This window comes from Eublepharis macularius, chromosome 13 (assembly GCF_028583425.1).
Source record: "Eublepharis macularius isolate TG4126 chromosome 13, MPM_Emac_v1.0, whole genome shotgun sequence".
Lineage (NCBI taxonomy): Eukaryota > Metazoa > Chordata > Lepidosauria > Squamata > Eublepharidae > Eublepharis > Eublepharis macularius.
Window position 1 is genome coordinate 60,151,667 of NC_072802.1, and position 26,739 is coordinate 60,178,405.

The window sequence follows — 26,739 nt, forward strand, 5'->3', positions numbered from 1 at the left end:
AAAAGATAATTTAGTAATTTTAAAGGCCTTTCATAATCTGAGACCTGAAACTGTAGTTTACTTAGCTTGTGCATAAAATCATCTTAGCTGAAATGTAAAATTCAAACCTACTTAAGAAAATTACAAAGTCTATTCACTAGTAAGGTTACCAATAGAACTGGAGAATTACAGAGGTTTAATGTGTAAAATAGACAGCGTACATATTTTTGAAAGGGAGGCAAATAACATCCCATGCAACTTTTATATCATACTGTGTGTGCAGGAGCTATTTATTAAAACTACATTCCTAAACATTCTTTTTCGGTAGTAAAGCCCTTCTTAGGTCATTAGGCTTATTCATTCATTCATTCATTTATACATACCTACAGTAAGTAGTCTCAAAGAGATGCATCGATAAAAGGATCAGGAGTCAGACTATAGACTGTCTGTTGCTGTAATTATGATCCTACCGGGTGGTTCCTACATTGTTTACTATGTCAGTCTTAGAATTGCTTATGCTCTGTTTTAGCACTACTTCATTGCTGTCTTTGATTCTTGCTAGTTTTAAATCTTTGCAAATTTGCATTTATACACCCCATTACACTGTTTATTGAAATGTCTTTGAAACTGACTGTGCTCACACTGTGTAATCTGCCTTAAACCTCAATGAGAAAGGTGGATTATCAACTAATAAATAAAATTCCTAAGCATCCATGTCAGACAATTCTGATTAACTATGCTTATTTAATTTATATTTTACCTTTCTCAGGGAGTTAGGGACCATAGACTTCACCCATAGATTTCACCAGTATGTTGCCTTACATACTATCTGTTGCTTTAATGTGCTCCTAGGTCAGCCCTAGAATTGCTTGTGTTCTGTTTCAGCATTTCTTCAACTCTGTATTGGATTCTTGCTAACGCCGTGTCTTCCTAAAATTGTGTTTATTTACCCTATGGCATTATGAAATTGCTCTTGAAACTAACTGTACTAATCTCCCACTGTGTAATCCTCCCTGAATTTCAGTGAGGAAGGCGTACTATAAATGACATGACATAAATAAATTAGACTCCAGCAGCTCAATCCTAAACATAGTTCGACTGTTCTAAATCTATTGAGCCAAGAAGGGTGCGCCTCAGTTTAGAAAAGCACCAAACTATTTTTAGGAAGACACTTTATCCCCAAACTTCGCCTCAGGGTCCCTGAACTGGAAGCGCCTCCTCACCTCCCGCCTCATTAGTCCCGCCCCCACATCACCCTTTCTTCGGCCTCCCTTCTCCCAACCAGCTCCTCCTCCTCTTGTCCCGCCCCCGCCCCGTTCCTTTCTCCTCTCATTGGTCACTTTCCCTAGCCTGTCTCTTTCACTATTGGTTGCCGCTCGCCGCGAACCGTTGGTTCAGCAGGGTGGCCCAGTGGAAAACGAGCGCGAGCCAGAACGCGCTTGATTCTCATCGCTGATTGGTCGAGAGGGGTGGGAATGTGAGGGGGAGGGAAAGAGAAGCCTCGGTTGGAACGAGACGTTTAAAGATGGCGGCGGCGAAGAGGGAGCTGCTGTTCTGAGGGAGGCCGAGGCGGAAAGGAGAGAAGACGCCAGACGCCTTCGGCCCGGTTTCTTCCCCCCGCCTCGGCTGACTGGCGGGTGGAGGAAACAAAACTAAACAAAACAAAAAGGGCGAAGCGGGAGAGGAGCGACTGCAGGCAACGCCGGGCATGGCCCAGGTGGGTGCCGGGCCTGTGGGCTCCGGCAGGGCGCGGTGAAGAACGGGGCCTGCGCGGCCTGGCCGCCTCCCGGAGCATCCGCTCCGCCTTCCCCGACCAGACGGAGAGAGCGCGCCCACTCTGCCCAAGCTCTGTTCCTCTCCCAGAACCGCGAGATAGGACCCCCCCCCCCCCAAAAATCCGGTGCCGACCCCTCCATTCCACCCCCACGGCAGAACCTGTCGCAGGAACGGATTTTAAGGGTTTGGAGCTGGCTCATTTCTCTAAGAATGGAGTATCGACCCGTCCCTTCGATAAGATTTTTCTTTTTCCACCTCAGCAGTGGCGGAAAACAGGCTTTGTGGGTAGGAGGGCTATGGTTGTCAACCCCCAGGCGGGGCCTGGAGATCGCTCCAGACACAGAGATCAGCTCCCCTGAAGAAAATGGTAGCTTTATGGGATTATACCCCACTGAGGTCCCTAACTCACCTCCTCCCCCCAAATCTCCAGGCATTTTTAAACGCAGAGTTGACAACTCTGAAGGCCTGGGTTTTTCTTAAAGGGTCCTTTGGCACTTTAAAGGCTTTAGCAGATCTTATTTGTTCAGAATTTTTTAACCTTGCTTTGCTCTAACACTCAAAATGAGCTATAGAGTGGAATGGTGGTGAAGAGTGCCTTCAAGTCAGAGTTGACTTATGGTAACCCCTGGTGGGGTTTTCATGGCAAGAGACTCAACAGAAATGGTTTGCCATTGCCTGTCTCTGTAACTCTGGTTTTCATTGGAGGTTTCCCATCCAATTACTAACCAAGGCTGACCCTGCTTCGCTTCTGAGCTCTGATCCAGGTCAGGGCTTTTAAAAAATGGTACTTAAATGGAAACTTGCAACCCAACGGTCCCATGGTCCCCCCCTCCCCAATACAATTTTAAAGCAGGTGATGAGTTTGGGTTGTGATAGCTCTGCTGGTGAAGCTTACACAGGGCTGCTATGCCCAGGCTTGAAGTACTTTCTAAAAAGGAAGTGGCAGATACTCAGGTCAGGTGTTTCCAATTTCCTTCCTTCTTCTTTTCTGTAGATTAATTGTAGCCTAACTTTATATTGCATTGTAGCCAAATCTTTTAGTATTTGAAGCTTATGTGGTGGTATAGTTTATACTATAGCAAAATCTGTTAAGTTTGTAAGGTGCCATGCATCAGGTTAATTCAGCCACCTCTCTGGCATTTCTGGCATTTCCATTTTAAGGGTGAGACCTTCCCACTGATGTCTTCAACAGCTACCGCCAGCCAGAATAGAGAACTCTGGCTGAAATGAACTGGTGGTCTGACTCTGTATAAGGCAATGCAGAGGTGGGGAGAGGAATATTTTACTGTTGACGTTACTGATACAGAAAACAGCTGCTGTTTGAGAGGGAAGGCTGCCACTATTTACTTACTCTTTTGTATGTATAGGCAGAGGTAGATGGGGCTGAAGAGCATTTCGTTGCATGCGTTTGGCAAAATTTGAATTCTGAGCCATAGTGTAGGTGCTGCAAAAACATAGAGAATATCATTGTCTAGGATCTCTAGCTCAGTCCCTAACATCTCCACTTCAAAATAATGTTTGTAACAGGGTTGGGAAGAGCTTTGCTGTCACTCCCACGTGGCTGTCATCTAAACTCTTCATGGTGGTGCTAACGGATGTCAGAAGATCACCACAGTGATTATGCAATCTGCACCATAGCTTGTAAAGGCTATTTAATAATGCTATACTACTTTTAAAAATGCAGGGCCTTTTTTAATAATGTCTCCACTCCGCCCTTTGACGTTCTGTTTAACTTTGCAAACAAATGTACTGTTGTTATTTGGTGATTCTGGGAGTATCACCCCAGCACACAGCAACCTTTTCTCTTCACTACTTAGACGTTTGGTTTTCACACCCATCCAAAAGCACCTCTTATTCTACTACTGAATGCTGTTTACATTGTTCAGAGACCTGAAAGTCCCTAACTGTATCTCAAGCATGGGAAGACCCTCACTTGATTTTTTAACAAGGCAGTGAGCATCAGTAAGGATAGCAAGATTTTACTCCAATTGCACCTTAGAAACCAACTAGATTTCCACGGTATAAGCTTTTGAGAGTCAAAGCTCTTTTCAGTAAGGATATAAATTGTCAAAGCAATACCACATTGGGTTCAAAACCACTTCTGTGGTACTCTCTCCCATCTGATGCATGCTTCTCCTCTTCAACTTCAGATGCGTGCTTCTCATCTTGAGCACAGATGCATATATCCTTTTTTCAGAAAACAAACGTCTTTAATTTTCTTATTGAGTAAATGGAGTATTGTGTCACAGGGATGAGACTGTACAAAAATATCCCCAGACTTTAACAGAACCAAATTTAAAATGCTTATGTATCACCTTTCTGTGCCCCAAAGTGATAATACATTATCTTGCTGTTCTCCATCAATGGGAAATAAGGGTTTGCTAGAATGCACCTTTACGGCTGTAATAATTTTTCCTTTAGCCTGTTTTTGCATTTCTTCAAATAATAACATTTCTGGCCTTTCTGTACCTCTTCTCCCCCCTGTACCCCCACAACAAGTTCTCCCATCTAAAATGTGATGGTGGTTAGCACTGACTGACTGTTCAGTTCCATTCTTGATTCTTGCTGGCATGCCTAGCCAGTGTTAGTGTTGAACAATTTTGTCTTTCCCAGCACTTTTTGGTAGTTCTTTTCTCTAAACATTCTAAATAAATACTTTGCCTAAAAGTACAAGCTGATAGGTTTTCATAGACATGCAGAGGCATCTGTTGCATTTTTACTGAGGGAAATATTTATATAATGCCGTTATCCTTAACCGTCCTAGTATGTAGCGCTATCTGCCTGACTCAAGTGCATACTTTGGAAGAAAATCAGCGTGCAATTTATTAGTCTACTACATGTTCACCCACCCTTCCTCCAAGGAGCTCAGAGCAGCATATGCGGTTCCTCCTTTTTCTGGTTCATCCTCACAACAAGCCATTTGGATAAGTGAGAGTGTGTGGCAGGCTCAGGTTAGGGCACTGAGCTTCAGGGTTGAGGAGGACTTTTAACTTGGATCTCCCTAGTCTCACATTCTAACTAATATACTACTCTGGTTCTCGTGGGGAGCATCATCATCGTATATCCCCTCCTTACCCCTACAAAGTTGGATTGGCATCTCGTGTTGATCGTCATCTTCACTGGGAGCAGGAGAAGAAATAGTACTTTCCTTCAACCCAAACAGTATTGGACCTTTTCCAAGCAGGATATTTCTCCATTAGCACCTATATCAATTAGCAGCAGTGGTGTTAAGACAGAAAGGGAAGTAGGCTCTTATTCTCTCCCCTCCCCCTTAACACAGGGTGACTTGTGCCTCTTTCTTCCCTTACCCCATCTGTTGTTGTCATCTTTTCAAATTAATCTGTTAATTCATAGAAGGAGCAACAAAAAGAGGGATGGGTTATGGTGAGGCTGCTTCCCCCCTGTGGTTCTTATGAAATGTTTTGAGTAGTATGCCTGTTTCTTGGTGAAAGTTTGAGTTGAGTAGATTCCTCCAGCTGCATATTGCTGGGTGGATGGGGGGATTTATTCCTTTATTCCCTGTTGGTAGGAAGACTAAAAATTCTCCATTCAGGTTTACATAAAGGGACTTGGAGAAATCAATTAGCAACAGGTAAGAAAATCACATCTATCTCCATGGTCACCATAGAGAGAATTGAAATACATATTTCTTTAATACAATGCACTTTAGGATCTTTTGTTTTGAAGTAGGCTTCAAAAATGGTATCAGTAATAAAATGTTTTGCCATATGGAGCCTTTTAGTAGAAGCTCTTCTGAATTAATATCCTTAAATCGCCTAGGCGGGACCTGTAAAAATATGTTTGCTTGATTTAACCAGATGAGCATCAGTCTGTAGATTGAAGTCCTTCATGCAAGATGAATTTTATACGCAGTCTTTACTTCCAATTGGGCAAAGTGCATATGTACAGTGTTGCATGCAATACACATATGCACATCTGTTATACTGTTGGTACGCAGTGAAGGAAGCTGAGGTTTTCTGCGTGTTGTAGAGAGTATTAATAAGCATTATTTGTGTTTCTCTTAAGTGCTCAAAGCACCTTACAGATATCTTCTGTAGTCTTTACAACAACCTGTAAGGTTAGCCCCTGTTGCTATTCCCAGGCATATGGTGGGCCAAATCCCAGTGGATTTGAACTGAAATCAACTGGTACATAGCCTGAGCTCTTAACCCCTGTGATGCTGGGTGGTGTGCTTTCTTGCCTATAAAGATAGTTGTGCTGGGTAACGTAATTTGTCAGGCAGAGTTGAAGTCCTAATAAGAAACATGCATGAAGTGGCTGTGATTATTATTATTGTAGTGAAACATTGAAGAGTGCCCTGTTACGTAGATTCTGAATTTCAGACTTCAGAAGAAATAATATTTGAGGCATTAGGTAGGCTTGTATGTCTGCCTAGAAGTATTGAATTTTGCCAGTGGGCGGTCAAATGTTTCCTTGAGAGGAGCATTTGTTTTGCTTTGATTTGTGAAGGAAATGAAAATGTCTTTCTCAAGCAAGATTGTATGTCATTAGTTTTCCACAGAATTGTGGGCCAGTGACAGTTATTTGAAGTACATTTTAGTGATCTGTTCTAAAGAATGGGAAAGAACGCTTCTGCCATGGCCCTATTAAAAATGTTTTACACATCACCTGCTTCAGTTGAATTCAGCAAGCACTAATATCTGTAGAAGAAACTGCTGGTTGTGATACTGTTTAACAGCATGCAGGTAAAAGGGATGTCATTCTAAATTTTGCATTGTGGAACTTGCTTTATAATAGAACAATAGAAAGCTAAAGCTTCTCTGTGACAATACATTTTTGTCTTTGTAGGTTGAAAGAAGACAAGGACACCTGCACGCGGCCAGTGAAGATGCTCTCTACTTCGACTTCAGCTATTTAAGCTGAATGCATTGTGATTTCCAGTAATTGAGACAGTGATTTTGAAAGCTGTCTACATTAATGAAAAGAACAATGTAGTCAGCTTAACTGAATCATCAGTGTTGCATATTGAATAGAGCATGACAAAAACCTATCCTGACGGACTTCTGCATGTTAGGAATATAGATTATATACTTTAAGCCTTGTTTTGTAAGTTTTAATTATGGAGATGTATGAAAATGCACCTCCCCTTCCAAAAGAGCCAGCAATTGAAGTGAATGTGGAGAATGATTCTTGTCCCCCACCACTGCCGCCTAATGAACAGCCTCCACCACCTCCCCTGCAAACGTCCAGTGACGCAGAGGTAATGGACGTTGGCTCTGGTGGTGATGGACAGTCAGATACCCCTGCTGGGGACACGCACACTGTCGGCAGAACGCAGCTTCTCACAAAAGGATCTTCATGCTACAAAAGTCGTCTTATCGTAGATCCTAATAGTGACCAAAGCCCAAGAACTGCTCGTCACGCGCCTTCAGTTAGAAAGTTCACCCCTGATCTTAAGTTACTTAAAGATGTAAAGATTAGTGTTAGCTTTACAGAAAGCTGCAAAAGCAAAGACAGAAAAGTTCTGTACACTGGAGCTGAGCAAGATTATGAGACAGATTCAGGTTTAGGTATTAATAATGTCAATGGTGATATGCATGTTTGTCCTTTTGGGGGTAGTAATGGTCAAGCTACGCGGGTAGCTGGTGAAACAGATGACAAAAAAGATGATGAAAATGATATAGATCAGGAAAAAAGAGTGGAGTATGCTGTTCTGGATGATTTAGAAGACTTTACTGACAACTTGATGGAAATAGATGAAGAAGGAGGGTTTACATCTAAAGCAATTGTTCAGAGAGACAAAGCGGATGAAGAGACCTTGAACTATTCTTATGAGGTAAGGAAATTTGATTTCTGAAATGTATAGAAATATACCCAGGGCAGGAATTTTGCCGTGATTTATCCATAATATTTCAAATGTCTGCTTTCATAACTTGAATCTTAACAGTTAATTTTTCCAGGACAAACTTGGTGGCTTAAGAATTCCTTAACAATGCAAAAGATATATTTAGAAAGCGCTAAAAATGTATGACTTGCAGTGCATTAACTCTTGGTATGTAGGCTTTTTAATATCTCCTTTGCGTATCAAGAAAGGGCAGAACTAATAATAAAAACATAATTACTTTCTAACAGTGCTTAGAATTTGTGGTTGTCTGAACAAATCTTATCTGGTCAACATAGTCTCAAAAGGGAAGTTAACTATAGGGGCACAGCATCTGACAATGTGTCTTTCAGGACGAATTTGATAATGATGTGGATGCTCTGCTGGAAGAAGGTCTTTGTGTTCCCAAGAAAAGGAGAATTGATGAGAAATATACCGGGGAGAGTGACCATCAGTCTGATGGAGAGACAAGTGTGCAGCCCATGATGACCAAAATAAAAACTGTTCTTAAAAGTAAGTTGTTGTAGATCATTAGAAATAATTAATGGAAAGTAGGCATGCCTTCAGTTAATAAACATCTGGGAAGACAAGTTGTTGAAGTGAATGGCTTCATAAATTGCTTATATCAGGCCCCTCCAACCTCTAACCAGCCATCCATGTATGCTTGCTTGCTGGGTACTTGATTACTTCTCTGTTTGTGTTCCTTATGCAAATGGCAAAAAAGACGTTACTGGGCTCCATATGTGGGCTGCAGTACCCGGCTGGTGGGATGTGTTTGGCTTGGCAGGTTACAGTTGGTAGAAATCCCTTTAGTATTGTGGAAAATAAAAATTTTAAACTATTGCCATTGTGTTCAGCTTAATTGGTTTTGCTTTCATATGCTTCTTGCTGTACAAAAGACAGTTCACTGTGAAAGGCAAATTGCCTGCTAACTTCACTAGAGTGGATGACTGGGGTTGGACTAGATGACCCTAGAGTTCCCTAGAGGTCCCTTCCGACCCTATGATTCTATGATTCAAATACAGAGTGGAGATAAATACCATCTGAAGTGCTTTGTGAAATTTGGCTTTGGTATATTTTATGTGGCTTGAGTCAACATAGGACTTTTCAGTAGTTTGGAGTTGCAGAATCAACTTCTTGTTAACACTACCTATTCTCTTGGGAGACTACATTTTTCAGTAACATTTTGGTTACTGGTTGGTCTGCTGTAGTGATTTTTAAAGCTACGTCTCTTTAGGACTGCAACCTTTTGGTGTGTTTTTCTAAGTCATTTTGTTTCATAAGTTGAGTTTCTTAAAAATAAAAGTAAACGATGGGATAAAACCTGAGTTCTTAAAGTGGCTTTTAATTTTATTTTTAGGTCGCGGCCGCCCTCCTACAGAGCCCTTGCCTGATGGATGGATCATGACATTCCATAATTCAGGCATTCCTGTATATCTCCATAGAGAATCCAGAGTTGTTACCTGGTCCAGACCTTACTTCTTGGGAACAGGAAGTATAAGGGTATGGATCAAAACTCAGTAGTTTAGGAGAATTAAAATAACTAGGTTTTGAATGTTGCTGTTGTCCTTAGCTGCACTCTGCAGAACTACTTGTCCTACAAAGGTTTGGGTATGTCCAGTTGTGTTTTGTACTCTCCCGCCCCATCTATGCCATACAGCATTCTGCTTTCGTGTCTCCTCGAGTTCATGTGGCACAGTGAGCTATGCAAGAAATGGCAACTGAAAGTCCCAGTGGCATAAAGACAGCAGTATCATGTCGGCAAAACTAGCCTTTCAGGAGATGGTATCCACATTAGATTGGTAAAACAAACATTTGCTGCCCAGAACAGTAGCATGCCTGTAGGGAAGCACTGTCTGCCTTAATGTCATTTGTTATATATTAAAATTCATTACTTCAAAAGAGTATTCTAAATTTCATTTTTAAAATAGTCATAACATTACTAGCTTCTCATACACTAATTCTAGATTTTAGCTTATTCATGTTTCTTAGAAAAATAATGACAAAAGGCAATCAAGTGAGTTACCAAGCTACAAAAAATATAGGGTGCAGTCCATCAAATGGTCTCTTCGTTAAAATGGGCATTTCTGTAGGAGTTCCTGATGAATTGTTTCTACGCTTGAGTGGCGCTGTGATTACAGTTCACTGTGAGCTTAATCTCACAGAAAATATCTGGGAAAAATTTGTCCCCATATGTCCAAGGGTTGTTTCCTGTTAGTTTATACGTACACTTTCTTTTCAGAAATTGCTGAAACTGTGTGATCCACACACTTTAGAATTGTGAAAACGCAAATGCTATACCTTTTCCCCAATATATCTCAGGATTTTGTAATGTTGATAAATGAAGGGGCAGGTGGTTCTCATATTTTAACTTGTACAATTATATTTGCAGAAACATGACCCTCCTTTAAGTAGCATTCCTTGTTTGCATTACAAGAAAATGAAGGAAAATGAGGAAAGGGAACAAAGCAACGACATAACACCAAATGGTGAAGTATCACCTATAAAACTCTTGGATAAGGCTTTAGAACCGGATTGCCAAGCAGAGGAGCCAGACTCCACTGGTGCTGATTCAGGGACTTTAGAGGAGAAAGACCCTTCTGGGGGAGATGCAGCACAAGGAGCTTTAGGCCAAGTCAAGGCCAAAGTTGAAGTGTGCAAAGATGAATCAGTAGGTGAGTGCTGAAAAATGTGTGTCTCGGGTCTTGTTCACATTTGCATACAGTGCCTTTGGAAACTTATTTAGGGTATTTCTGTGCTGCCTCTTCACCAAGCATCTTGAAGTGGCTTACAGTCAAAATAATATAACAATATAAACATGAGCCGTTAAACAAGCAGCAGCATAAAAATTATCCATCAAACAGGAGCAGAGCATTAAAAAAAACTAGTAAGGTAAAACCCCTAAATAAAAGCTTGAGTAAAAAGATGTGTTTTAGCCTGTTGCCTAAAAGAAAGTAAAGTAGGGGCCAGGCTAGCATCAAGGGGAAGTGGGGAGGAGGCTCCAGAAGCAGGGTGCCACCACATAAAATGCCCTGTCTGTACTCATCACCTGCCTCACCTCTGAAGGTGGAGGAATAGAGAGCAGGGCTTGATCGTTAACTGGCAGACTGGATAATACTGGAGGAGACAATCCTTCAGGTACCCTGGCCCCGAGCCATTTAGGGCCTTAAGGGTAAGAATTACCACACTGAATTGTGCTCAGAAATAGATGGGGAACCAGTGTAGATCTTTCAGCACAGCGTTGATATAATCCCTGTAACCAACACCCAGCAGTAGCCTGGGTGCTGCATATTTGACCAATTGAAGTTTCTGGACCATTTTCAAAGGCAGTCTCGTTTAAAGCACATTACAATAATCTTAATTTGCACATCACCAGAGCATAGATCACTGTCACTAGATCTCACTTTTCAGGGAATGGTTGTAGCCAGTGAACCAGCTGAAGTACATAAAAGATGCTACATGCCACAAAGGAGACCTGAGCCTCCCAACTGTAGGCCAGGATCCAGCAGCAGGCCCGAGCTATGAAGGTGCTCCTTCCCCTCCAGAGCAAGCTGGCTCCGCAATTCCCGAACAGCTTCTCCACTGACTAACAGCACCTCAGTCTTGTCTGGATTGAGCTTCAGTTTATTGGCCCTCATCCATCCCATTACTTTTTCCAGGTATTCAGGACATCCACAGACCTGGCACAGCTGTTGAGGAGAAACAGAGCTAGGAGTTATATGCATAACAAATCCGTGAACAGGCTCTCCCAGTGATGTCATGTAAATCTTACCTAGCATGGGGGAACAAGGTGGAACTCTGAGGGATCCCATAGCATAAATGCCACAGGGCCAACCATCAATCCACCAGCATCACCTTCTGGAATTGGTTGGTTAAGTAAGAGTGGAACCACTGAAGTACAAGGTCCTCACACTCAATCCATCCTTGGTCTCCAGAAGGATACCATGGTGGTATTGAAAGTTGCTGAGAGGTCCAGGAGGATCTACGAAGATGCACTCTGCCTTTCACTCTCCCAGCAAAGATAGTCAGGGTGACCAAGGCCATTTCCATTCCAAATCCAGGCCTGACTCCAGATTTATTTTGGTGTAGATATTCTGTCTCCTCCAAGACAGCTTGAAGTTGCACAGCCACCACCAGCTTGAGCACCTTGCCCAAGATTGGAATGTTAGCTACTGGGTAGTAGTTATTTGGGCTGAGGGGTGCCTTCTTCAGGAAGGGTCTCGCAACTGCCACCCTCAAAAGCGGTTGGAATTGCTCCCTTCAGCAAAGAGGTATTTATTACCTCCTGGAGCTAGTCAACCAACTTAGGTGTGTACCATTGTTACATGGGAAGAGGGGGGAGAACTATTAGATTTCTAGTTCCTCTGTAAAATTTAATTTCAGGGATTAAGAACATAAAAAAGATCCCTGCTAGAGTAGACCAGTAGTGCCTGTAGTTGTTGCCAGGCAGAAACCTTCTAAAGGTGTGGTAGCCAGAATCTTGCCCTATTGTTTTCACCAGCAGCTGATATTCATAACTGTAATGCCTCCATTTAGACATTGTGGCTAGTAGTGTTTGGTGGGGCATGAATTTGTCTAACCCATGACTAATTGTACCATGTGATAGCTCACACGTGTATTGTGTGCAGAAGCACTTTGGCCTGTGCAAAATTCTTTGTAGTAGAAGTAATGATGCTTAAATTAAGTTTTCACAACTGTAAGAGAGGTGTCAAGTTTCTGGTCTGGAGAGTTCCACTGCAACCTAGCTGATCCCCAGCCCCAGCCCCAGCCCGCCATCTGTCCAGTTGTATATGTCTATCACTTCTGCCTCATCTTGACACCAAATATTGTTGCTTTCTCAGCTTTAAGAGTTTAAAAACTAGTTCTTGTTCTGTGTCTGCGGTGTAGCATTTTGTATGTGCTCTATGCTGCCCTTGTTTGATTCCGTCAGTGAAAAATAAAAGTTTGGTATAAGCTTTTGTATGCGATATTCTGCAATCATATATATCAGAACCATGGAATTGCAGGACTGCTGATACCTCATGGCCTCGTAGGTTCTTCTGAAGGATTTTCAGTTTACTCAGTTTTGCCGTCCAAGTTTTAGCAAGCACAAGCTTTTCTGCCAGCTGCAGCAATCATATGTCATAAGAAGCATACAGTCTGCATAAAATACTAATTTAGCTGCGTAGCAATGGGAAGAACTGTTTTTGAAACTCTTGGATGGGTTTATTTTTTCTAGATCTGGAAGATTTTAGACACTACCTTGAAAAGCGTTTTGATTTTGAGCAAGTAACTGTAAAAAAGTTCCGAACTTGGGCAGAGAGACGACAGTTCAACCGTGAAATGAAGAGAAAACAGGCAGAGTCTGAGCGGCCCATTCTGCCAGCCAATCAGAAACTGATTACCTTGTCTGTACAAGATGCACCTACAAAGAAAGGTAAGTTTTGAGGCAGCAGGAGTCTGATTGCTGGTTTCCAGATTTGTCAGTCAGTCATTGGAAGACTTCTTTGTCTTCAGCTTTTTAAGTTCTGATGTTTGAGTAATGAGAGTCAATTCAAATGGAAACATCCTGGCTTGTAAAAAAGCACTTTGTACAGCCTTGTGAATATGGCCCGTACTTCTGGAAACAACTTGAACCGTTCCATTGCTGCCTTGAAATTCAGAATAGGGGTTTAAGTTTGGTACATTTACCCATTCGACTGCCGAATACCAGTTACTCCATACCAAGAAAGCCACTATGTTTGTGGCAACTTAAACTTGTTGTTTGTTGGCAAAGGCGGAGAAGGCTGCTTACTCCTAGCTCCTGCCACAGTCAGGAGCAAACCTAAGAATCATAGCAAAATTTCTCTGATTTGGAGATGCCTGAAATTACAGCTGGTAATCTGTCCACCAGTATGTTTGTTGCATTCAGATAATGTCACCTTTTGAACTTGATGTAGGGCCTTTGCACTTTTAAAGTCTGTGTGGTGAAGAAATGATGTGCCCCCCCATCTCCAATTCTGCCTTGCGTCTATAAGTGTACCCTGTGATGTTATGTTGAAGTATAACATCAGCTCTCCTTAATTAGCCTTTTTTGTCCTTCTTGTTTACAAACCCTCTTGTTTTGCTTGAACGTAATGTTTTGGTTAAAGTGTGGGCCCAGGTTTCTGGGAAGGGCAAACAAAATTATGTCAGGTAGTACTAAGCACAAGTTTTGCAAAGTATTTAAACAGCCTATCTTTCAAAAATACACTTTTCCTCTTAGAGTGTTCATTGTACTGATTGAAGGAAGCCTTTTAATGCAAGCTAGGGTTAGGTTTAAAACTTTTCGTTATTAAAAGTGCTTACCTGCATGAAAAAAGAACGGCTATAGCAGTTCTTTTTTCTAAAGGGATTTGAGAAGAATTCTTTCCCTGGCTTTTCTGAAGCATAATAACTTTGCGTAGTTCCATGTGGCAAAATGTTCATTTTCTTTTCTGTACCGCTAATGCAGCCATGGCATCAAATTTATTGTTCATATAAGCAAAAAGTGTTACTTTCTCGGGTATAGCAAAGCCTTCTCTAGTTGGAATTTTAATTGACAATTATAGCATAACCTACATGTAGGATTTAATTTTGGGGAACAGGAAGTGGTGAGAACGGAACATACTTAGATGGTTCTCCTCAGAGAGAAACGGGCTTGAAATGGAATATACCCTAATTATTGTGTGTTACAGAAACAGACATAATGGTGTATGCTCCTGGTTATTGTAGTTCCTATTCATCAGAATATGTGCTTGCTGAGGGTCTGCTTTTACTCTGAAGCAGGAAGTATTTTGTAAGTAAGGTACTTACCCCCAGCCAGACATCTCTGTGTGTCTGGTGGAGCCTTTCTCTATCCTGCATTTTGAGTTAAAACTCGCCTCAAAATTGCTCGTGGTTTAGCATGCATCTGGCCCTCCTCCAAACAAAGAAGATTGGCAACTGAGCATGAGCTTGCCCTAGTAACTTGTGTACGACCAAGTGGCATTAGATTGACTTTGCACTTGAATAAGTACTGTACAACTCAGACGCTTAACGCTTAATCTAACGTTAGAGGTTAGGGTTAGGGTTAATCTAATGTTAGAGGTTAGGGTTAGGGTTAATCTAACGTTAGAGGTTAGGGTTAGGGTTAATCTAATGTTAGAGGTTGCTGTGCTTTTTATAACAAACGTTTCATCTCAAAGGATTCAACAGCATACATGAAATATTTTTTTCTAGAGTTTGTTATTAATCCCAATGGGAAGTCTGAAGTTTGCATCCTGCATGAATATATGCAACGAGTCCTAAAGGTTCGCCCTGTTTACAATTTCTTTGAATGTGGTAAGTCTTTGGAACAGCGTTTTTATAGAGTAAATGGTTGACTAATGGTAGCAAATATCTTTTTGGGCCAAGTATTTCAGAAAAGCTGGCTTGCACTGTGTAAGACTTTCTCTTTCACAGAATACATTTTATGTTCCAGAACAGAGGTAGGCAACTTCAACAAAGCGTGTCCCAGCAAACAAAAAAAGGAGAGGGAAGGGACATGCTTGTCCGGCTGCCAGTATCCCGGGGACTTGCTTTGGTCCCTTGGGCAGAGAGTCAGTGCTGAACAAAAGGTTCAGCTTGTGTGGCAGGGGCTGCCCACCTCTGTTGGAGCATGGGCATTGCACCTGGAATATGCATATATTTCAAAAAGGAGGTATGTTAGGAGAAGACAACTGGCTGTATTATGTGGGTTTCCCAATTTAAAAACTTAATGGCAAGCAGATGGCTTTGAAAGCTAGAAGACAACAGGAAATTGACCTGATGAAGGCTACTAAATAAAGAAATGTGCCTTTTGGTAGCAGTTACTGGTATATCCCTTCCAGACTGTTAGTCCTTGGTTGTTAAATTAAAGTTCTACCGGTTTTTCAAGAAGTTCTGTCATTATACTATAAGTAAATAATAATGCTTTGAAGAATGGTAATCTTTTGTATCTATGGGTTTGAGTCCATTTCCCCTTAAGAGACCGACAAGATTGTCAGGGTACTTTCGAGAGTCAAAGCTCCCTTTGTCAGATAGTTGAAGGGAATTCTGACTCTCAAAAATTTTACACCCTGAAAATCTGCTGGTCTCTAAGGGGCCATTGGACTCAGATCCTGCTGTTCTACTGCAGACCAACATGGCCACCTACCCAAAACTATCTTCTGCATCCCTGTGATGGAAACATTCTGCTTGCATGATATAATTGCCAAATGACATTGATAACTATCAGACGCCTTGGCAATTTAAATTGAGGTGGATTCAAATATTGTGGTTTCCAATTTTCTCTTTCCTCACTTGAAGAGAATCCAAGTGAGCCTTTTGGAGCATCTGTGATTATTGATGGGGTGACTTATGGAGCAGGAACGGCAAGCAGCAAAAAACTCGCCAAGAATAAAGCTGGTAATGTAAACATATTGAAAAAACAGTAATTGAATATAGATGCTTGAAGCCCAGGATCAATAAGGCTGCAATCCAAAGCATGTACACTATTAACTTCTAGTAGCACCAATGGGGCTTACTCTTTATTAAATATCTGGAGGCTTGCCAAACATTCTGAATTAGTCTTTACACTTACCTGGTAAAATTATAGAAGTTATAAGAGATGTTGCATTATATTTGTGTAGTTAAAATCTGTTGTATCTATAATCTCTCAGATATAAAATAGACGGGCAGTGTATAAATGCAGAATGATATAAGTGCCTCTGAGAGAACATGTATTTTTAAGTAGGTGAAGCAGTGTGGTTCATGATAACCTGTTCCATATACTGCAGTTCTGCACACTTTTCTTCCCCCAGCCATCCCTGTTGGGTTAACGTTTTCAGGGACTGGATCAGTTATCAAGAGATCCTCTTCTCCAGATTTCAGGCACCTTGGAGAAAGCAATCCCATGCTATAGGGACTTAACATTCCTACACAGGGAGGTGTGAATTAGACTGAGAGGGAACTATTTTGCATTTTGCCAGGATCCTGAAGCTGGGGCTGTGGGGTAGGGCTGCAATTTTTACAAATAGTGAGTGATTGGGCAAGGAGTGTTGAAGACTGCCCCATTCCATGCTTCACCTCTCTGTATTCCGTTTCATTTTGCATGTTGCTCCCAGCCTGGCTGACGTTTTATATCACAGCCTCACCAGGAGGAAATGTTTCCAATTGCTGTAACACCGCAAGGTGCTGGTGAGGGTAGCTGTCCTTACCCACAGGTTCCAGTTTTACTTAAATGATGAACCCCCCAATGTCTGAGAGAGCTTGGACTCTAAAGTGAAAGTTTTTTCTCATAGAGATTTTTCTGATCCTTTATTGCTGATCTGCATTTCCTCTATATATAAGGGAGAAGGGTTTTAAGCCATTGCCAGCAGGCTTGGGGAGATAGGGGAAGAGCCTGTAGCTGTGCTTCTATCCCTGTTCTCTCCTGGTGTTAAAGCACGTCCCAGCAAAGACAACAAAATAGCTCACACAAACAAGACTCTCACTTAACTAGGATGGGAAAACCTTCCAAAATCTTGAACAAATCTCTGAAAGTGGAAACTGTTTACAAACACCAATTGAGATTGTTCTGTTTGAGAGATGTTGGGATATTTAGTGCAAGATAAGAGACGTCGTCCAGGCAGGCTAATCTGTGGAGTCCTCTGCTGCTAATGGTGGTTGAGGAAATGAAACCAGGTGACAAAGCATCAGAGTAACTCACATTAGAAGAATACTGACCACACTTGAATTTCAGAAATACGTTTTTTAGATTCTGAGCATTTCCAGTACTTATGAATGTGCCCTGTTCAGGTTAAATTCGGATTAATAAACCTCTAGGTGCACATCCCTGGTGGGATTAATATTTAATATTGGTCCTATAAGGGCTCTGGAAAATTAACAGGATTTCTTACAAGAAAAGATCTCTAGTACAAAAATAGTTAGAATGTTACTATTACCTGCATTCTTAGGGGAAAAATAGGCTTGTAGAATCCTGTATCACAGCAGATTCCTAACCATTTTAATCATTTGTTTTGCAGCCCGAGCTACACTGGAAATCCTCATTCCTGACTTCGTTAAGCAAACCTCTGAGGAAAAGCCCAAAGATAGTGAAGAGCTAGAGGTATGACTTAAAGCACATTGCTTTTACTAGGAATTGATCCCAAGTAAATGTCCAGAGAGGGTTGCATCTTTAATAGGTCTTGACCTATGTATTTTTTAAAATTCAGTGCAAAAGACTATTTTTCAGGTTCTGGTTTTATTACATTTGTATGGTTTTCTTATGTTTCCAAATGTATACATTTTCAAGTCTGTCAAAAACTAACTTAAAAGAAAAAAAACCCCAGCTTTTTGATAAAGAATCTGTGTACATTGTCTTGGTGTTAATCTTTATCAAATACCTTGAATCCAAAATATATTAACCTTTCTATCACTGGAGTTTGCAGTACTTTTCTTTGCTTTTTAAAAAAAAACACGTATCAGATGTGTCCAACCCATTACTTTAAAGCTTTCTCTACAATTTCTTTTTTGCCCAGAACCACCAAGATGTATATAAATAATACTACATGTAAATAAGTGGCATTAGGATTTTTTCCTTCTATGGGTCTTTAAATTATTTTTGATTTACCCATTTTCTTGTAGTATTTTAACCATATCAGTATTGAGGACTCACGGGTATATGAACTGACCAGTAAAGCTGGACTTTTGTCTCCTTATCAAATCCTTCATGAGTGCCTTAAAAGGTAAGGTGGTTAGCTGTTACCCTGACTTTATAGATCAAGGGATAGTGCTACTTTAAAATAGGGGAGGGGGTGACCCATCTACCTTTAACATGGCTCAAATAGTATTAGCCTCCTGCTCAAGAGAAGTATACTTGTGTGCATGATCAGCTTACTAGTTGAGCATAGAATGTGCCTGAAGCTGAACTTGCGTGTAGTCTTGTTTACATTATACGGTAATACCAAAGCACTCCACATTAAAAGCAGTGTTTGAATAAAAATGAACCTTCAGTTAAGACTCTGTTCTCTGTGGTCCTGGAAGTTTACTTCACTGAGTGAGCGTGGGAAGGTGCAAGGTTTTTCAAGGGGAATGGGTGTGCACTTGTATCTTTTTGAAAAATGCTTATCTTCTTGCACAGTACTTCCAAAGTTCAGTGTTTCAAAGTCCTGTTTAAATCAGAGAGCTGAGCATATCCTAAAGTTGTGCCAGTGAAATCATAGAGACTTAATAGTGCTTAGTTCTGATTGGGTTCCAACAATTTTGCTCTCTGATTTTCCTGTTTCCTGCTATTAAGAAACGTACATTTTGTGGCTGGACATGTTCTACACAAAGGATAAGCTTTAGTGTTTTGGGATGTGGCGTAGAGGGAGAGGCAGCTTATAACGTGTGAAAAAAGTAATTGTTTCATTGGCTATATGTTTGAGCAGACATCGTTCAGTTACATTTTATAAATTACTTGGCTAAGATGCCCCCGTGTTTAATCTGTTCTTAAGAAACCATGGAATGGGTGACACATCCATAAAGTTTGAAGTGATTCCTGGTAAAAATCAGAAGAGCGAATATGTCATGACGTGTGGGAAGCATACAGTGCGTGGCTGGTGTAAGTATGATGGCGGGTTTGAATGCCTTTAAAATGCATTTTGTTCTTTAACATTTTTCATTCCATAACATCTGTTTGTAAAGTTCTCATGCTTGAGAGCCAGTTTGGTGTAGTGGATAAGAGTGCAGGACTCTAATCTGGAGAACCGAGTTTGATTCCCCACTCCTCCACTTGGAGCCAGCTGGGTGACCTTGGGTGAGTCACAGCTTTCTCAGCCCCGCCCACCTCACAGAGTGATTGTTGTGGGGATAATAATAGCACACTTTGTATACCGCTCTGAGTGGGTGTTAAGTTCTCCTGAAGGGTGGTGTATAAATCGAATGTTGTTGTTGTTATTGAGCTCATCACTGCTTTAGATGGGGATCAGGACATTAACTGCTGTTGTTTATCTCAGATTAAAATCATCTTTGTAAGACTTTGGCGATGCTCAGAGATCAGGAACAGAAAGCCTGCAGTATTTAAATTTTGGTGGGGATAACCGATTGTAGGATTGCAAGCATTGTCTGCTCAGTCTGTAAAATACCACTAAACACACACATGCACCCCCCCATGGACTAATGGCTCAGCTGGAACCTTCTTAGTGACCACTTTGTAGGAGCTGTTGAACCAGTGATTGAATTCTGTGGAAGAGAAAGCTTGCTGAACTGGAGAGGCTGCTACCCAGTGTTCGTTGATTTTTATTTCTGCTGTGCTTCCTGCTACTTTAATAAATGTGACTGCCAGTAGTAACCATGGCTTGGATCCTGTGGTGCTATTCTGTCGATGCGGCAGCAACTCCTCCAACAGAATGGATTTTCTGTTTGTGAAAGAGGGGAGGGTGACTTTTCATTCTCTCTGTCTTCTCCCTGTTAGTTCCTCATGCCTTCTTTTAGACCCACTGACCCAAAGAAACACCATTTCAGGGGGCAAAGAAAGCTACAGTGATGGGAAGGTGGCAGGAAAGTTGGGACATTCTGCTTTGATGCTTAGAATCTAAATCCCTGTTTCTTGTGGAAGGGATACAGAATAGCTTTCTTGAAAAATGATAGAGTTCAGTAAGTGGCTTGATTAGGGGAACAGATCAGCTCAGTATTTTGAAAGCTGATAGATAATATTAAGATCCATACTAATTCAAGCTTGTTCATAGTAGCTGATCTTTAGAAATCTGTGGTATAGTAACTGAAACCAGCTTATAGTAACTGAAACCAGCTTTCTTTCACGGTCAACATGTGGGGCCCTTGGCAATATTCTTAAAAGTTGCGATTATTGTTTTTCACACCCAGAAAAACTTAAACTTGCCTTCTCAATGTGCCATAGGCACAAACATTTACAAATTGGAAATTCATCCCATTGGATCCCACCTCTCATTCCCAAAGTGCACATTTGGGACTGCTGAAGCAGCAGCATCCATACCAGAGTTCCTGCTGCCTCTCATTGTGCTTTACCTGCCTTAATATATGAGGGCTTGCAAGCAGACAGGAGGGAGCTACCTTAGAGCAGGTGGTATTAAGGGAGAAAAGACGTGAACAAAAAAGGCAGGCACAGCCTCAGAATTGCTTTTTACAAAGCTAAGAAAAAGAATGAAGGATTAGCTTTTTTGCTTCATGCTTGTCAAAACTGCTAGTCCCCTAAAAACTATTTCAACTTTTGTGTTTTCAGGTAAAAATAAGAGAGTTGGAAAACAGTTGGCATCTCAGAAAATCTTGCAGCTGCTTCACCCGCATGTGAAAAACTGGGGTTCATTATTGCGCATGTATGGTAGAGAGAGCAGTAAGATGGTGAAACAGGTAAGATGCGTATCGCCTTTATCTTGTGCAGTCTTTGAAAATAGATGTTTTTCTGCTGTGCTGTGGGCTCTAAAACTTCAGGCTCCCATTATGCTGTTAAAACAGCAACCAGGTCCCCTCAACACTGAAGCTGTTTTTGCTGTAAACGTGGATATGGCGTACCTTTCTCGTGTGGCCAGTGTTAGATAATCCAACAGGGATTAGATCACGCGTGAACTGTCTGAGCCACTATTGCTCTTCAATTTAAAATTGAAATACAACACAGCAGCTCTTCCTTTAATTTTACGTTGCAGGAAACGTCTGATAAAAGTGTGATAGAGCTTCAGCAGTATGCCAAAAAGAACAAGCCAAATCTACACATTCTGAACAAGTTACAGGAAGAAATGAGAAAATTGGCGCAAGAAAGAGTGAGTGTGTTTTTACTTTTCAGTTCTGAAGATTACACATGAAACTTGCATTTATGTAGATCTTTTTTAAAAAAATTGCCTTCCTAGCTCATACAAAGTAAATGACTTTTAAGGGCCAGGTGTTTACTCTTCAGTGTTTTACTCTTCTGCATAAAACTTTTCTAGCTATTCATTCCATGTTTTAATTGCCTAGGCTGCAAACGTTTTAGATGTGTGCACAAATGGGTATGTGTTGAGGGTTTCCCCTCAGAGTCAGTAAATCTCAGCCCTTATTTACTTAGAGTTCCTGGCACTCGCATCACATAATGGTGGTTTTAAGCCGTCGACATCCCATTGCATTTAGTGATCTCTCAGTGCTGCAGCAGCTGACACTTAGTGAAGCTGTTCCGTTGTGTGAAAATGTGGCAGTAATAAAAGCTATCTGACTGGTCAGTATAAACTGGCTCCTTAGCGAGATATATTTCTTCAGTTAGTTTGTCCTGCTTTTCCCCAGTGAGGACCCAAAGCAGCTTATAAGCTGTGAACTTTTCTGTGGCCTCCTTTCAGTTGCCTTTTGTCATTTGCCTGCCTCTCTGCTGGTGCGGTGACTCCTCTCAAGAGGCAAAGTCCTGCATTTTCAAGCCAAAAACGTTACTCTCTTTTCTAGCTGACTTGGTGTTGTGGACCCCCTGTATCAAATTTCAGCTGCCTCTGTAGAAGTTTTAAAAAATGCTTGTCACCCATAAGGACCAAGATTGTGTATAACTATGGCTGCTTCTTACATTTTAGGAAGAAACACGAAAGAAGCCCAAGATGACGATTGTAGAATCTGCTCAACCTGGTAGCGAACCTCTCTGTACAGTTGATGTGTGACCAGAAATCGTAACAATTGGGGAGCAATAAACAAGCGGCGAGAGCTAGTTTTTTTTCCAACTATTAATCAAGAATTGGTTTGCTTCAGAATGCAAAATAACATAACAATCCAAGCTGCTTCAAATATGCATTGTTCTTCATCATCAGGGCAATAGTACTTTCATTTTTTCCTCACTTTTAATCTTTGAGAGACACCTTTATACAAGAGAGCAAAAAATCTTTGCTTGAGCCGATGCACAGAGGGGCAAGCAGGCACATACATTCACACAGGATAAGCTGAAGCGAGCCCCCACCCCCACCCCAAAGTATACATGCTGTCTTGAATGGATGTGTTTAAGTATCAAATTCAGGAATGTCTATGTAAAAGGTAGAATGAATGTATAAGAGAGAAACATAATTGTACATGCTCTTGTATGAATATGCTGTCAACTATTTTTCTGAAGGTCTCTGCTGCATTTCAGCAAATAATAACATGCACTGATAAGACACTTTCTGACAGCTACATTGCAAAAGTTGAAAAGCAATGTTCTTCTTGCCCATAAAGGTTAGGCCAGTAGCACTTCTTTGTTGTATTGTGACAGGCTTCAGATTTCTAACATCCTGCTGCACAGATGTTCTTTAGCAAAGAAGGGGGCACTCCACGACATTGAGCAGCTCCCCACCCCCATTCCTTTTTAGAACATAGGAAGCCTTGCTTGTTTACAAGTATATGGCTCTTCAGGTACCCCCTGCAATGAAATTCAAATGAAAGTGGGTGGGATTGATGAGGCACCCTTCAGTCCTTTAGTTTAGTATTTGTTTAGTTGTGGAAGAAGAATCTTCCACAGTCATCTTGGTGACTGGCATCTTGAGTCATTCTTAAAACCCGTTGAAAAGCAATCTAAAAATATACTGACAGCCAATACTCCCATCTTCCTGGGCCTTGTAGTCTTAATCCAATTGTATTAAATCGGATCTTTAAACTCTTGCGTTATGTAAGCTTTAAGAAAAAGAGAAATGCTTTCCTTTGTGGCCTATCAGTGCTCATTTTTTTAAAAAAAAAATCACTGGATTAATCTTTAAACTTTTTTTAAAGTTATCACAGGTTTTGTTTTTGTGAAATGTTTTTAGCATTGGCAGAGTAATTTCTGCTGTGGAAACCTAATAGATTGTAAATTTGGGAGACATCAGAGAGGACTAGAGACTTTCAAAACAACTTGTGTTAAGATGAAATAAAGAACACAGATATGCAAATTCTGTCTTGTATAGTTTCTTAAGCTGTTCAGTACTTGGTTGCATCAGGTACAAGACCTGTAACAAGGCAGTCTATACAGTTGTATGATTTATCCTAGGCATGCCTCGTACGCACACTTTTACACTCCAAAGAGACTAGAGGGAAGGATGGGCACCTACTTTGTGCTCCTGCTGTCAGCCTGTTTTTCCTGAGGAACTTCCTAGTAAAGTGTCTGGCCATTGGTAAATGCTCATGAGGTGAACATCTGTTCTAAAAAGGGCCCTATTTCAGACTTCCCTTGCAGCGACATGTAAGGAAAGCAGTGCAGCAGAAAATAGTCTTGCCTAAGACCTTCAGCAGAAGGCTGAATCCTGCCTCTTGCATGAAATTATTGGTGCAGTCTTCTGAGAAAGGTATTCTAGCCCTAGGAACTTTTCCAGCTATACATGTCTTGCTGCTTTCCAGTTTGGAAGGCAAAAGGTGATTAGTAGCTAGTAAATGGTATACAACCTTCCATTGTCTACTAGTGAACTCTGCAAATGTCTTAATTTGACATCTGCATGAGTCACCACTCAACCCATTTGCTGGAGGGCTACAGTGGAGTGGATAAAAAAAAAACCCTAAGCCAAAATCTTATTTTCCACACTGGCCACTGTTCAGAATGTCAGGAAATCAATTCCTTATCAAATGGTTAGGCATTCTGTTTAAGTTAATACTTGTCAAATGGCTTTGGAGATTGGCCTAATGTCTTCATGCCACCAGTGTGGATAAAAATAGCATGACCTTGGTAGGCTATGTGAAGAGCTGTAAGATATAGAATCTGCATTTAATAAACTGCTAGTGAACAGCTGTCCATACTGGTGGGATGCACTCATAGCCACAGTAGCCAGACCACTTCCACACCCCTTGGTGGAAGCCCTACTGTTCCTGACTTTTGCAGTGATGATCCCATCCCAATACTCACTACTCCTGTGTTGGTATATACAATACTTTAATTACTCTGCAAAGAGTAGCAACATACTCCTTTTGTACCTTTATTTGGAATCTCTCAATTCGGAGCTATGGCAGGTTGTGTGACAAGATGCTAACACACTTTTCAATGCTGTTCTGTAAGTTTTACTGGACTGATACAGTACTAAAAACAGTTGGGCTTTTATTTAGTATTTTTAACATATTGGCATGTCTAGCTTGGGGGGAAAAACTCATAGTGCTTTCATAACAAACCATCTCCTTTGAGTATTTGGAATGTTTTGCAGTTTACCTGCATGTTTTCCATTGATGCCTCATTCTAGAAATATTATTTTTAAGAGTATTGCCCCATTGACCATCTTGCTTTAGTCTTACCTCAGTCTGCCATTATCTGACTCCTACTTAGGTGACCGCTGCCCTTAAAACATCAGACATGTCATTGTGAACCAAAGGCTAGTACCAATTATGCATTCTTTTACAACCAAGGGTATTTACTTGATGTGCTGCAGCCTCTTTGGGCAAGATGTTCAGATAAAGCGCAATAACTCCTGGAACAAACAATGTAACTGCTGTTGTCACTGTGAAGTATTCCTGTATTCTGATGTTTACTATTGTTTGAAGTGTAACTGTCTTGCATTTGCACATAAGCACAAGCTGCTATGATAGAGGGTAGATGGTTGCATTAACTTCAGCTTCTGCATGAATACTTATGCAGTGTGATTCAAGACATATCTGAGAAAGTATGTATCTCTTGTAACGTGTGTGGTTTTTTCTAGTTAATCTTGAATACCTAAAAGAATCTACTTTCAGACCTGTTCTCACGTCCCTCTCGTAAGATCGCCGTGTTCTTGTGTATGGGCATGGGTTTTTGCTTTGAAGTTCTTAACAGGTGTGATACTGATTTGAAGGATAAAATTGGTACTTATCTGAATGTTTTTAAAGACAATAGTTACTAAAGCAGGAAATCACATGCTACCTATTTAAATAACCAGTAGCTCAGCTGAGTATTGAATTTCAACTTGTTAGGTCCTCAGCTATTGAAAACCAGTTTTGAAATATGCATAAATAGTCCTGTTTGATTTTAACTCTTGCCGATTTGCCACCAGTGGTCACACTTGCAAAAGCCTTTCTTTCTAGCCTAGCCATGACTACACCTCATGCTAGTCTAATTCTTGGTTCTGGTGAGAAAGCCAGCAATTAATAGCTACCTGAAGCTTGTATGGGAACAGTTCCAAATTAGTCCTGTGCCATTTTGGAACAACTTAGTGATCTATTGCAGTATTGTATTTTTAAAGGAATGTGACCAACTCAATGTTACTGGTTGCTGTACGAATTGTATGTTGAGTGCAATTGCTTGATGCCAGTGCTCAGTTGGTACAACTATAAAGCCTCTCATTAAGCCTGTTTTAGGTATTTGAGTTCATGTGGTATTTGGAAAAAAACATTAGTTTTGAGCAATAAAAGTTTGATATTACGTAAATGTTTCTTGACTGGTACTACAGGGTTTTTTTTTATTTTAAGAAAGGAAGAAACTAGCTCCAAGTTCCACCCTGCATTTCCCTGGAACAGTTATCAGTAGCTGAAGAGCAGTAAAAACTTTGTCCATCAGTCATGGGGAATGGGAGTTTTGTCAGTTAGACCCACTGGGTCCTTCAGCTTATTCCTCTGTCCCACATACAGCCCCATTGGGAGTGCCATGCTGACAGCCTGCATGGCTGGAAAGCCCCCCCCCCCACAGAGCTGTCTGATGAAGCTGGCAGACAAGCAAGCCAGGCGCCTGAGGAGCCCTCTAGCAGAGCTGGCTCCTGGCAGCTGGGGGAGGGGAGGAAGCAGCGAAGGATGACCGGCTGTCAGAAGTTCAGACACATCAGGCAGGAAAGGCAGGCAGGAGGCACGCGTGTGCCCAAAGAGACAGAACTATGGGGGCTGAGGAGGAGCAACTTGTCCTGTGGCTGATGCTGCTGAATGACCTGTCCTGAATAACAAAACTACTGTATTGTGCAGTAGCAAACTTAAGCCATTTTCTAGTTTACTCTTGCGGCATCCATGAGTGGTGTCAACTGCTTACTGGAAAAAGGGTGGAGGTGGGTGGCCAGTGGGGCCGGTTAAGTCCCCATTACAGATAAAGCGACCTGAGGACCCAAGCAGATAGGATTACAGTGGCAATTCCCAGCAGTTGTATGTTAATGGCTAATTAAAGAGAGCAGGACCAGATAGAGAAAAGATACCCCCACCCACACTTTCTGTGATGCTCCCCCCCCCCATCCAGATTGGTCTTTTAAGAATATTTCTACTCTAGCACTCACATACTATCCCACTTAAGACAAAGCAATCAAGCCCTCTATCTCACTTCATTGTGAGGATAGGATATTGTGTTATTCATTTGAATCTATTTC

General features: G+C 41.3%; 1 protein-coding gene across 2 annotated transcripts; it reads left to right on the forward strand.

Moving 5' to 3' along the window:
• The first annotated feature begins 1,502 nt into the window (after positions 1-1,502).
• On the forward strand, positions 1,503-25,817 carry DGCR8 (DGCR8 microprocessor complex subunit). Of its 2 annotated transcripts, none has more exons than XM_054996086.1 (14): positions 1,503-1,696; positions 6,565-7,552; positions 7,951-8,110; positions 8,958-9,100; positions 9,990-10,272; positions 12,816-13,013; positions 14,795-14,896; positions 15,881-15,979; positions 17,578-17,660; positions 18,179-18,279; positions 19,030-19,136; positions 20,775-20,902; positions 21,196-21,309; positions 22,078-25,817. In XM_054996086.1, the coding sequence occupies exons 2-14, from the start codon at positions 6,836-6,838 to the stop codon at positions 22,159-22,161; spliced, it is 2,319 nt and encodes a 772-aa protein (XP_054852061.1). In that variant the 5' UTR covers positions 1,503-1,696; positions 6,565-6,835; the 3' UTR covers positions 22,162-25,817. The 2 variants fall into 2 exon arrangements, with proteins under 2 accessions (XP_054852061.1, XP_054852062.1); XM_054996087.1 differs by lacking the exon at positions 1,503-1,696 and adding an exon at positions 2,571-2,709.
• Positions 25,818-26,739: the final 922 nt, after the last annotated feature.

Bases quoted from the DNA above. Each gene is read 5' to 3' on its own strand.
- DGCR8 (XM_054996086.1), top strand. From the start codon at position 6,836: ATGGAGATGTATGAAAATGCACCTCCCCTTCCAAAAGAGCCAGCAATT. The intron at 15,980-17,577 runs GTAATGTAAACA...TTTGTTTTGCAG, and splicing joins ACTCGCCAAGAATAAAGCTG to CCCGAGCTACACTGGAAATC. The intron at 18,280-19,029 runs GTAAGGTGGTTA...TCTGTTCTTAAG, and splicing joins CTTCATGAGTGCCTTAAAAG to AAACCATGGAATGGGTGACA.